This window comes from Gymnoscopelus microlampas (assembly GCF_963454915.1).
Source record: "Gymnoscopelus microlampas genome assembly, chromosome: 10".
NCBI lineage: Eukaryota > Metazoa > Chordata > Actinopteri > Myctophiformes > Myctophidae > Gymnoscopelus > Gymnoscopelus microlampas.
Genome location: NC_139947.1, coordinates 43,882,211 through 43,895,648, shown reverse-complemented (window position 1 = coordinate 43,895,648; position 13,438 = coordinate 43,882,211). Strand labels below are relative to the sequence as shown.

At 42.7% G+C, this 13,438-nt stretch overlaps 1 protein-coding gene across 3 annotated transcripts in view; it reads right to left on the bottom strand.

Moving 5' to 3' along the window:
• Positions 1 to 259: 259 nt before the first annotated feature.
• The window catches only part of nfatc2a (nuclear factor of activated T cells 2a), a 28,549-nt gene continuing 15,370 nt past the window's right edge, over positions 260 to 13,438 (bottom strand). For 2 of the 3 annotated variants that reach the window (XM_084068238.1, XM_084068236.1), the window contains exons 7-10: positions 12,209 to 12,264; positions 11,904 to 12,036; positions 10,648 to 11,607; positions 260 to 2,598 (exon numbers count right to left, since the gene is read on the bottom strand). In XM_084068238.1, the coding sequence (XP_083924364.1) occupies positions 2,543 to 2,598; positions 10,648 to 11,607; positions 11,904 to 12,036; positions 12,209 to 12,264 (1,205 nt within the window). In that variant the 3' untranslated portion in view covers positions 260 to 2,542. The remainder of the gene's footprint in view (positions 2,599 to 10,647; positions 11,608 to 11,903; positions 12,037 to 12,208; positions 12,265 to 13,438) is intronic. The other variant, XM_084068237.1, reaches the window with a different exon arrangement.

The window sequence follows — 13,438 nt, the reverse complement described above, 5'->3', positions numbered from 1 at the left end:
TACACTATGTTAGCTTCCATTGATACAAGCCGGAACACAATCGATTGAGGGATAATTAAAATAAACATGCTCTGAAAATGTATGTGGTAGCCAAATGGCTGCCGTGTTAAGTGGTCAGATGGGTGGGCCCTTGGTATTTCCAAGTGGACCCTGATCCAGAAGAGGTTGAGAACCATGTTGGACACATGTGATCCCTTGAATTGTTATATTTGTATCCATAAAAAGAAAACCGATCAATCAATCAACTGCACAAAAATGGTGGTATTGTATATGATTTATTGCTACTTTTTAGGATACAAAAATAGGATGAAAAACTGCTTAAGGCAACACAATGACTAAATGATTCACAACAGAACAAATAGAAGAAAACTATTAACAAGAAACAACATAATAAGATAGGAATAATCACCTTTGTGGCCAAAGAGCTGGTGATCAAAGTTGTAAAATAAAGCAAAATAAACACAAATATCAATATACATTTTGGGGATTTAGGTCTCGCCTACTTTTAAACATTTTCTCTGATATATTATGATTAACGTTGACTTTTGAATATTATCCATATTGCCCTTATTAAAATTAATTTTAATTAATAATAAAACTTCTGTTCGAGTCATTGTGTAAATGACTTGAACTGTGTATACAAGAAAAACACTGGAACAACAGTTCAAAGCTTGAAAACAAATGAGGCAGACTTACACACAACAAGACTGTACTATTATAGGCTATGCAGTATCATTCTAAAACATGGACAGTCATTGAACACTTTCCATCTTGTATTTACAGAAAGGGAAACAAAATCTCTGGTATAGTTTACATTCAAGAAATGTCAAATACATTGTGCTGTACATTGAGAGAATGGCTCAACGGCAAAAATAAAAAATCCTACCTCATAATGTATTAGAACTTTTAAACAAAATTACAAAATAAATCTAAAGTTCTATCAAATAGGTCCACATGAAATATCAAACTTTCTTTTATTTTTTTCTACAATCATATAAATGCATTTGGCACTTACAAAGCATCCTAATTCAGTTACAAAAGTAGAAAAAAAAATATTTTACTAATATGAAATATGAATACCATGATTCTCATCAATGCTTGTTTTATTAGGCGATGAAATATCTCTACAGTGTATTTTGATATGCTTACAGTATGCAAAAGGTGTGACGAAAAATGACTGTGGAAAATATATTTCATTTGAGAATGTTGGATTATCTTGGAAATGTAAAACATATTGCAAACAAGTAAGAATACTTGAGACTACTGTACTCTGAATATATTGATTGTCGTTAGGCTACCGATGGACTCCAAATTCCATTGATATAAATGAAAACATATACATAGAAACAAGTTTTTTATATACTCTGTACTTCTATAGACAGTCAAAAATACAATCACAATCAATATTAGAGAAATACAAAGAGAATAGAGAAGAAAAACACTTTTAAATTCTAAAATGAGATATTTTGGATGCAGAACCCTCAAGACAATAATACAACTGCAGTTCAAAGTCCAAAATCCGTTACTTGAGATCAACTTGCATGTGTCAAATTTTACACCAAGTTTTGAATAATACACAGGCTAGTTCTGCATCAATATCAATGCAAACATGGATCCCAATTCAAACATTTAGCCGTTTTAACTGTAGCATTACATGCTCCTTGGTAAGGCAATTTGGCAAGTCACATGAATATAAAGCAACATACGTTATACTAATATAAAATACATTATTCACATGAACATTATAAAACAGAAAAAAAACACTTCATTTCCCCTTATTTAAAACAGTGCATATTAGCAGGCACAGTAATAATTCAATTTGGAATATCATCAAGGCAGTGTGCATATCCCTTCATTTAGATAAAAAAAATTAAAAAAAATAAACTGCACCTAAAATGAGATGATAGAGGTATAAGCTTAAGGCAATCACATATTGGAAAACTTAAACTGCATACAAAGTTGGCAATATATTACATGAAAGCGCTGGCATGTGCAAGAACTATAAGGCAGGTTTTTGGCCATAAGTGAGGATAGATTTCTTTGGAGCTTTTGGATCTTAGGTGATACTCCTTGACATCCAAACAAACAACAATTTCGTAAGAATAACTTCCAGTAAAGACACAATTCACCATTTTACATACTAAACTAGATAGGTGTGCTTATACAGTACAGTACCCATCACTTGCTAAGGCTTGATGCGATGCGTTGCAAGCTTTTAGTTCTGCTATTTCCGGTGTGCATCACCGGCCTGCAACCAATTTTTATTTCTATTTATTTTAAAACACACATTTCTTTGTTAAAAACCAAACTGGTTGAACAAAAAAACTAAAAAATATGAAAGGGTGACTGTTTGTTGTTAAAATTGAGGCAGAAATGATTGGTTAAATGTGTAAGAACTAAACACTGACAGACATCATCCAAAGTGAATCAAATCACACTTTAACTGTTAATTTAACTGATTTGACTGGAGTATCTATACTTTGCCCACCACTGGTGTCACCACACTGGGGCTCTGATATCATTTCCTGCGCAGATTCTTCCTCTATGTCTGCCCTCTGGCCTGCACACCGGTCAGATCCTTCCTTATGATCTCATTCACTGTAGAGAGAGAGAGAGGGGGGGAGTGGGAGAAAGAGAAATCAATACAAGTATTTTGGAGAAAAAAAATGTCTACACCAGTGGTTCTCAAACTGGTATAGAGCCTTGCGTGAGCGTGAGACTATTTTCCCAGTCCTGCTCCCGCCTCCTTCCACTGGATTGCTGACCATTCCCCCCCGATCCCACAACCGCCCGCGGTTTATTTTTGACTGCCTGCAGCTAATTTAAAGTACTGTCTGCTCCTGCAGTATTTCCATTGGGACCAAAATACAGTATAAACAGAAACACAGAATGAGACAGAGATGGGCATTACAGCACCACGGACAGGGACACACGCTGACACAGTGGGCTGGGCTAACTGCTCGTCATTAGGTTATTAATACATTGATGTATATACCTGTTGGTGGTAACAATCTTTCAAAATTACATTCTTCTCTTCCCGTTTGTTTCCATTCTTGTCAATAACAATTCAGAAATATGTCCAAATGTCAAGCCTGCGTCCTTGCTTTGCTTTTGTACTGCCAGATTTGATCTTCTTGTCGCCTCCATGCTGTGCTCCATGCTGCAAAGGTACTCCACCCACATCTAGTTTAATGTGAGACGGTGCAGGGCGGTGCGCCATGCCCGCAGCAACTTAAAAACTACCGCTCTCACGACATTTACAATGGGTCCTGTGGGATGCCAATCTCAATGCAGGGCTCTACACTGGTGGACCGTGAGAGAAGTCCATGGTTGCCTTTGGATTTTGTGACCACCATACAGTTATTATTGCAGTATATACGACTATACAAAAATGAAGAATGACTTATTTTTTTATTTACTATATCAGTACTTTATGCGCACTCATTTCCCAATACAGAGACACATTTTATATAGCTTGAGGAACCGAATAGAACAGGGCGTCATTTCTCCATTGAACTCAATGGAGAAGTGACGCCCTGTTCAGGCGGCCGCCATGTTCTATTCGGTCACCCTATTACCTTGAATGGTGTCCACGTGCCCTATACCCTTTTTTTTTTTACCATATTCAATTTGGTATCACTATTTTGCGCATGTCATTATAGGATAGCCAATCTACATGCTCTGCTATGTCTTTGCTATGAATACAGCCTGAATACAGGTGTGCCTTGAGATTTTGACTTGCCCACTGGTGGGCCTTGGGCACAAAAAGTTTGAAACTGCTACACACAACTGTAGAGTTGTGTGACTCATACAGATAAGCATTCATGAAGGTGAATCAATATTACTTGTACTTCTGCACTGCATTGGCACTGCACCACCACTAGGGGTAGAGCTACACTTATAAGCAATTACTTCCTGTTCTGCAGATAGCTCTTCTCTCTCTCTCTGTGTGTGTGTGTGTGTGTGTGTGTGTGTGTGTGTGTGTGTGTGTGTGTGTGTGTGTGTGTGTGTGTGTGCGTGCGTGCGTGCGTGCGTGCGTGCGTGCGTGCGTGCGTGCGTGCGTGCGTGTGTGTGGGGGCGGGCAGAGGGGGTTGAAAAGGAAACTTTCACAGTGTTGTGGTTCTAAATATAGAGGCAAGGTGCGTGGGGTACATACCTGTGTCATGTATCTGGGGGGAGGGGGACCGTTTACAAAATTCAAAGAGGTGTGGAAAGTACCAGCTTTGAAAAGTAGGGACTGATAATTGTGTTCAGATGTTGCCACCCTCACAAAGTGAAATGCCAATACAAATTGTCTCTCAAATCTTTGAAGTGGGATTTATTTATAACACATTTTGATAATGAATTGAGCCTTTCATGAGCAATAGTTGTACATCTTAACAGGGAAGTGAAAAAGAAATGTCTGTGACACAACCCAGTGGTTCTCAACATGGGGTCGGGGAACCCCAGAGGTCCTTGAGGGGTTTCCAAGACATCCTCAGCTAAATGATGGTTGGGAATCAAATGGATCCTTATGGGTCTGTATATGGTTCCATTTGTACACTTTCAAAGTTAAAATAACACTGAGGATTTTACAGTGTAGATTGTCATCCCGCAGATAAAAAATCATACCAGAATTTGATATTCTAATTCTGATTCCTCTTAAACAATGAGGGTCATTAAAATTAAAAAGTTTGAGAATCACTGACTTAACTGAGCAGCTACTGCGCACATGGGGGAAACCTGTAGTAAGCATGGAGGAATGTCTAGCATGTGTGACATGTTGTCTCTCCAGATAGGCCACATCCTCTGTGTGCTGATCTGCTCCTCATCAGGCCCATAGTGTGTGTGTGTGTGTGTGTGTGTGTGTGTGTGTGTGTGTGTGTGTGTGTGTGTGTGTGTGTGTGTGTGTGTGTGTGTGTGTGTGTGTGTGTGTGTGTGTGTAGTCGTATTACTATACTTGTGAGGGACAAATGTCCGCACAAGTATAGTACAATTTGAGAAATAGACATTGTGAGGACAATTTTCCTGGTCCTCACAAGAGAAATGGCTGTTTTATGGTAAAAAATGATATTTGGGGAGTTAGACTTTACAATTAGGAAAATATTCAGTTTGGGGTTAGGGTAAGGATTAGGCATTTAGAGGTTAGGTTAGTGGGTTAGGGTAGGAGTTATGCCTAATCTATACTTAAATTAGTTGCATGTGGGCGTCACGCACCAAATATATCAGATCTACATGCTCACGAGTCACGATGCATCGCAGCGCGACACGTTGTGAGCTTGTAGATCTGATATTCTCGCCTCTAGGGTTGGGGCCAAAATGGTAAAAATGGCATTCGTGAAATTGGCGTCCTATGATGTTGATATCCTCACAAGTATAGTAATACAAACAAGTGTGTGTGTGCGTGCGTGCGTGCGTGCGTGTGTACACTGGCACAGTGACATCAGGGGCTGGTGCCACCGCCTCCTGTTGTGCCTCAGGGAGCTCATTAGGACCGATGAGTAATACGAGTACTTCAAAGTGGGCCAAAAAAGCTTTTTACCGTCTAGCCATGTAATTACAGTCTACATGATATCACAAAAGATTTTGTTTCCATGGCAATGCTTTAGGACTGTGATTCTGGGAGATCTAATGAAAATGGTCACATGATGAAAGTAAGATTATTAGAACTCTTATATCACAGTTGGTTTGCAGTTTGAGGGTATTTAATCTGAGTTCCCAGAAGTTTTCGCCAGCTCTCGCATACAAACGGGAGCGGCGAGGAACTTTGCGTGTGTGCGTGCGTGCGTGCGTGCGTGTCTGTGGCTACTTGTCAAATTAACTAAATTCCTTGCACACACTGCCAGTAGACAGGAGGAAGTAAATCCTGAATATTTTTCACATACTGTATGTTTTATACATTTACAAATATTTAACTATTTAAAACTATAGGTTACGAACGCAACCCCGGTTATTTGTATTACGACGAGATGTCTCGAATAACTTGAATTTTATAAAGTTATGGAAGTTAATGGAGAGGCAAATAACTGTATTTGGTAGTCAATATGATGTCACAGATATGACTTTAACAGTGTCAATAAAGTCATCAACATGATGCCCAAGATCCACATGGAAGCCATGTCGTTATTAGACCCTGTCTTGTTTGTTTTTTTGTTTACACGTTGACACGTAAAGAACCTCATGGTTATGCTGGCTTTGTGTAGTACTATTCACAACTTCGCTCCCATATTATGTTAAATCAGAAACCATTTCGCCTGCACAGAGCCATTTCCAAACAAATCAAAGCATATAAAAGCCAAAACATCCTTTAACACAACAGTTACCACAACAGTTAATAATATACACCTGATCCAAACTAATGCAAGTGAAATGTATTCTGTTATAGTTTGAGATTTACATCAGAGTGCTAAAGGACTATGACATAAAATACTATAGTTTCCTCCTGCATTGAAGTCAACATGAGCTGGGGATACAAAGGGATTTTCAAATCTAACTGAACCTGCAGGGACAGGATACTGTATAGAGAGACAGAGAGAATGTGAGAAAGAGAGAAGATGGTTGGTTTGTTTGTTGGTTGGTTGGTGATAAGCGATCACTCCCTTATTTTCTACCTGATCACTTGCAGATAAGAATAAGAACATTAGGGCAGGTTAACACTAAGCACATTTTATAGCCATAGCTGTTGCCCTGCAGAAGCTGTGGGAGTGGTCAAAACTAGGCACACTGCTGTCGTCACGACTTTCAACGTCCCTGTTTATTTTAGTCTCTAGTGGAATTCCCTCTGACACCTAATGCCTTAAAGAAACTTTCATCTCGCCCAGCGGTGCCACAAGACTTTTCCTGAGCATAAAACAAGCTTAGAGAGGCAACGGGAGCTCCACAGCGGGGCAACATACAGTGGGGCTTTACTAAAGTCTAATGAAGGGTTGGCACAGAGCGGCCATTTGAGGCTGGCCCGGGGAACACTCAGACATGGGTCTGTACAATAGGTGAGTGTCTGGCTCCCAGGTTTTTCACCAATAAGCTGGTTTGTTTACCAGCCGACGGTGGGAGGAGGAGGAGAGAGACACTCTGTACAGTAGCCGACTCAGTTGCTGCACACTGCCCACTGTGAGATGGAATGGGCACAGTGTGTGTGTGCGTGCGTGCGTGCGTGTGTGCGTGCGTGCGTGCGTGCGTGCGTGCGTGCGTGCGTGCGTGCGTGCGTGCGTGCGTGCGTGCGTGAGTGCGTGCGTGCGTGCGTGCATGCATGTGCATACATGTGTGCCTATAACTACACTCACCTGTATAGCTTGTGTGAGTGAGTGTATAGTATTTATGTTAACAGGTTGGTACAGTACAGCAAAATCTTCAAATTCACATTACCCAATACTGTAGTGTACCTCAATCTCACAGAAAATCTCCATGCAGTAAGTAATCTTACAGAAAAAAAGAAAAGAAAACATGATACGCTGTAACTGATGTCACACAGCGGGTCAATAACAGTTTCTTAAAATAATGTAATTGACTGTGTTATATCGTCACGTGGTTGTGTGCCATGTCACGCACCGAAAATAGCACATCTAATAAGTTCACAACACGTCAAAGCATGATGCCTTGTAAGCTTGTAGATCTGCTATTTCCAGTGTGCAACTAAGTATAATTTACCCTTAAGGTGCTTTAGTGCTGTTTGATCTAGCTTCTTTAAATGGGATGTAAGTGAGCTGAAACTAATGCCTGTTCACCAGGCTGTTTCTGTGTGCTTTATCTCTCTGGTCCTGGTCTACCTGCTGGAACAATCTCACCTGCTCCACTGCCTCTGGGCTTTATTCCACACGCATTAAATCTCTCACTTGCAGTCTTTTTAGGCCATGCCGGCACTGGCACTTCTTAGCCTGCGCACAAACTACTGTATGTGACTCTTAACTTTTGCCGGCTATAACCTGTTGCTAATAAACTTTATTGCAAAATCAGCCTTTGCCGGCCATGCCAGTAATTCTTGACGTCTGTGATCCCAGGGACAAGCGCGTTTCTATAGGTGCTGACTAATTTCACCTCTGTCGATTTACAAAATGAATGTCTACTAACTGTAGGTGAGCAGCTAATTAAAAGAGGAACCAGGTTCACGGTTCAATGAACAATCTTAACCTCTGAGTTAGTTAAAAAGGAGATAGGAGGAGTCACAAGGGTAGAGCCAAACTGGTCCGAAATTACAGTAAAGCAGAGAAAATATGGGAACTAAAACATGGGAGCCAAGGAAATGAGGTACTTGTAAAAAACGTTTATGATCTCTACACACACTCAACCGCAGTTGTTGAAAGGATTGTTATTTCTAACATGAATCTGATTTAATTGCACACAGATCATAAATTGACCAGTGCATCACTAATTGACCAGTACATCACTAACTAACTGTTATTAACAGCTTTGGAAAAAGACCCTTGAATAATACAGTGAGTGGGAGGTAGGTTAGTTTGGTACTTGGGGGGGGGGGATGTTCATGGGAATATGTATGACAGTTTGTTTGTGGGAGGAGGTGTTAACCAGGTTCCGGTTTAATTCAAATGAAATACATGACTTCCATGTAACGATCTTTACAAAAGGTGACACAGTTCATGCTACCTGAGGGATGTGACAGTTACCGACACAGAACTGTGATGAAACCAGGATGTGGCACATATTCTTTTTCAAAGATGAGTAACTAGTGAAACAAAGCCAACACAAACAAACATTCTTCTGTGAAAATGTCTTTGATTGTGTCAGATAAATGTAGTTTTGCAGCCATGATCACCTCTGCGCAGAAAGACGATGGGATTTGTGTGTGTGTGTGTGGGGGGGGGGGGGGGATACTTTTTGGGGCAGTCCCTTAGGAGGTACACTAACCAGACTACAAATGACTCAGCAGGCATATTTATACATGTCAAGACTGATACTGTATGTTGGTGAAGAAACCTGAACTGAAGCCATTGACCCTCTCTCACTGTGTAGCCTAATACTTGAACATGTGTCACCAATATGCAAGCATTAGTTGTTGTAAATGTCACTCATTTTATGGTCTTAATAATTTCTGTATGAAGCAGGTTTATATAATTTGCAAAAGTAATTAGCCTGTAGTGCTTGGGATAAAACGGGGGCAAATAACACCAAACAACTATAAATACTGTAGTTAGTGCTTTTATGAGATTTCCAGGGACGGCATAATATTCTACAAGGATAAAAGGCAGAACAAAGACCAGAAATGAAGGCACCTTGGTGGGAAGCTGGTTGATCGTCATCATCACCTTGTGAAGATCAAACAGAGCTGGAACAGTATTCGTCTGTCCCTGTTAATTCACCGTCTATAAACTTTGCTGCTGTTTACTGAGGAGGGAAACCCTATTAGTTCCATCCAAAAAACACAAATTCCACTGCTGGACGATTTTTCTTCGTTTCACTTTTTCCATTGAAACGCGCACACAGCCCCTTCCCTTTTCCTGCGGACTACCCTCCACCCTCCCGCTATCTTACAGGGATCAGGCTGCATTTCTGGAGGAGAGCAGCTGCAAATAGGAATTTTGTGTGCCAGATTGGCAGAATCCCGCGGCTGGAAAAAAATCTAATCCTCTGGTGGGTTCCCCCGCAGAATTGAGGGGCGTAAGGCCAAGGGGAAGCCCAGGCCAAGTATAACAAACAAAGAGGCTTTCCCCGGCTCTCCCAGGCAGCCGTTCCACTGTTTGACAATGGTTGCCATGGAAGTTGTTTTTCACATCATAACAGTGTCAACATATCCAGGCGGTGAGGAGAGCTGACACTTTTTTCTCCCTCCCTTTCTCTCTCTCTCTCTCTCTTTGCGACAGAGACCCAAAAAAAAGCAAATGCTTGTTTCCTGACATGGCTGTGCCAGACAGACACCCACAACAAGCAGGAGGGAGCGTTGAGGCGGTCACCAGAGAACGTGGCCGCAAAATCCTGACGACCCACAACTCGCTGCCGTGAAACTTAATCCGACTGACGTGGACCTGTGTACGCCCCATATCAGAGCAGGCCATCACACTGTAACAAGATACAACTCGGCGGAGCTTTGGAAAACAAGGAAGAGGGTTCAGCCTCCTGACTGCTGCTGGATGTGGCCTGACATTAATTCTGTCAGAGGCTAATGGGGTTGACAAGTGTAAGTATAAACATATGACTCATAATCCCTGTTATTTCCACCTTGAGTGGAACATAACTACACCTCCTGGCAGGGATTGTTTTAACAGTGTGAGCCTGTTCTGCTGGCCTTGTTCAGAAGGACACTGTATAGCGCATGGGATGGATGGAGGATATGTGAAGAGGAGATGGCCCAGGTATTGTAAATATCCTCGTATTGTTCTCCAGAGAGGTTGAACGGCCGTTTGAAGGTTCTTATCATCTATCTCCGACAGATAAGGGACTGCACTTATTAATCTCGTTTTCTTTTTTTTTGGTCGCCAATGAAAAAAGCTAAGAAAATGTTTTGTTTTCCTTACAAAAAAAGCCCCCACTTGACCTTCTTACACAGTAAAATCCTCAGTGTAAATGTATATAAACCCTAACCCAAATGGACCCTTTAATTTGCACACACTCTTTACAAGGACTTCACAGTGTACAGTTTCTCCCAAGCTGACAATGACACACACAAGTGACCAGGCATCATTCCCACTCACACAGAGGATAAAAGCAGCGACTTACACTCACCGTCATCTAGGTAGGCCTGGTCCAGGTTCTCCTCCTTCACGGTCACCCTCCTCTGCCCGTCACCCGTTGGCGCCTCCATCTGCCCTGTGCCCGGTGGTGCAGCCCTGGCTTTCTGCTGCCCCTTCTGCATGTAGGGCTGTTGCTGTATGACCGTGGTGGTAAAGTGTTGCTGCTGCGGCTGGCCTGCCGTCCCCTGAGCCTGGGGTGAAGAAGCAGGGGAGTGGGCGCCGGGCGCCTGCGGAGAGTAGCCAGGGGAGTGGGCGCCGGGCGCCTGCGGGGAGTAGCCAGGGGAGTGGGTGCTGGCCGCCTGCGGGGAGTAGCCAGGGGAGTGGGTGCTGGCCGCCTGCGGGGAGTAGCCAGGGGAGTGGGTGCTGGCCGCCTGCGGGGAGTAGCCAGGGGAGTGGGCGCCGGCTGCCTGCGGAGAGTAGCCCTCGCAGTAGATGACGTGCTGGCCGTCGTCGGTCTGCGGGGCCGAGAGAGCCTGCGGCTCGCCTCCCCCACGCAGCAATTGGTGGTGGTTGGTGGGGGAAAACTGGATTATAGATGGGTGCTGGCCCGCCGGGTGCTGCTGGTGGTGGGCGCCACCGGTGGGAACCCCTCCCCCCGCCTGGGCCGGGGAGCCGGTGTGGACCAGCACCGAGCGGTGATGAGGATCGGGCATAATCCCTCCTCCTGTCTGCTGGTAGAGTCCTCCGGGGCCCTTGGCCCCGCGGGAGTAGACGATGGCCGGGCTCTGCTGCTGGAAGCGGTGGGCCTGGCCCGGCAGACCGCCGGAGCCCGGACGCCCCCCTTGCTGGCAGGAGGCCATGCCGGAGACCAGGCCATTGTCTGGGTGGAGGATGGGGTGGGGGTTGTGGTAGTAAGACTGAGGGGACATGCCCAGGATCTGAGGCATGGCGAAGCCCATGTGACCCGCCTCGTATTCATCCAAAGGCTCTGTCTTGATGGACGGAACTGCGAGGGAGATGATTAGATATCAGGCAAATATTGATGTTTGTTCATTATTTATGACCCCACTAACCAGTGATCAGGTTATTACTGTATTTGATTCATTCAAAACATACACATCAAAATCCTCATTGTTGAATTATCCGTTTTTTATTCAGAGTGTACAAATGTAACCAAATGGACCCTTACAGTTTCATTTAGTTGTACACTCTCTAAGTTAAATGTACTCAGGATTTTAATGTGTATGACTTCACATACCGTAATAGTCTACAGAATAAGTAATGTATCTTGCAGGACTTTACCTGCCAGTGGTGTATAGGTGTAGTGCTGAGGCTGGCTACGCTTCCTTTTGCCATTGATGACATAGAAGTTGACCTTGACAGAATGGCAGATGGACGGGTCTCGGTAGGGCGGAACCTCAACAAACAGCAGGTTCTGCAGAGCATGATTGTTACACCATGTGTCAGCGTGTGGGTTATATACTTTACATGTTTATTTATCTATCTTTGTGAACTACATTGTGACAATTTACAGGTTTGGTCTGATTGAACGTTTATAGGTCGTCTACTATGGGATGGGAGTTTGATGAGAGTTGTGCTACACTTACAGGTTGGCTCTTATCTTTGTCAACAGTTGCCTCCATCTCCCAGATCTGTTGTCCATCTAGAGAGAGAAACAGACAGAGACAGACAGACAGACAGACAGACAGAGAGGGGGAGAGAGAATCAGAATCACTTTACTGTATTTGTCAATTTCCCTATGTACTGATGTGTACATACTACATACATAAAGAATGTGAAATACCGTTCCGAGAGAGCGAGAGAGGGGGGGGGGGTTACACCAGTGGTTCCCAACTGGTATAGAGAATTTGAGAGAAATGAATTAGTGATTAGATGATTTATTTAAATGGTCTCATGTTACAAATGAATGGGATTCAAAAGGGTATGATTCTAAAGAAATGCTGTTTGGAATGTATTTGTTGAATAGCACAAACATTCATTTATGTATTTTATATCTTTTGTTTCATCGTTTTGTTATCTTTTACAATTTGTACAGAGGAAAGCCACTGGGTTTTCATTATGACTCCATGAGCCACGCTTTGGTCTGCAATCTGTTTGCCATGTGATTAAAAATTCAAGTGGAGAGCAAGAGGCTTGTGTGCGTGTAGATTATATCTGTACTAAAACCGCTTCCTCTTGCACCACTCAGCTCACCTAGCCTTGATGTACACGTTCAAACACCTACACATCCATATCCCAAATTACACTGTTGTAGAGGGAGAATAAAAGCCTAAAATGCACCTGGTTATACAGTATATCATCTGACATGGACTTGGGGTAGATACACAGTAAAATCTTCTGTATATGTATGACGCCAAACAACGTGTTTGACGTCATGGGGTGAACAGTCAGACATAGGGTATTTTACACTATTATATAACATGTCCTCACAACAGACCGATGGGATTTAGGTTCAAAATCGGGAGAATTGCCCTTTAATTTACTCTTAGAATGTACAAAAGTACACTCTCAGAGTTGCTAATGGATAAATTAACACTGATAAATTTACTGTGTGGGTTCCATGTGTAGACCCGAGGTTCTCAACTATGGGTCACTCAGGACACCAAGTTGGGCGCGGGAAGGTAACGGTGGGTAGTCTGTTTTATTTGTTCTTGAAAAGCATAGCCTGTGAATGCATTTTCCTTTTAAATTAAAAGGTAGCGTAAGTGATATTTCTTGTGTTAAATTATTTTTTAATTATTCTGATCGTAAGCAATGCTATATAGAGTGTTTGTTCAGTAACAGGGGTCTCCAAGTCTCTCCAGCTCTTTCATAAA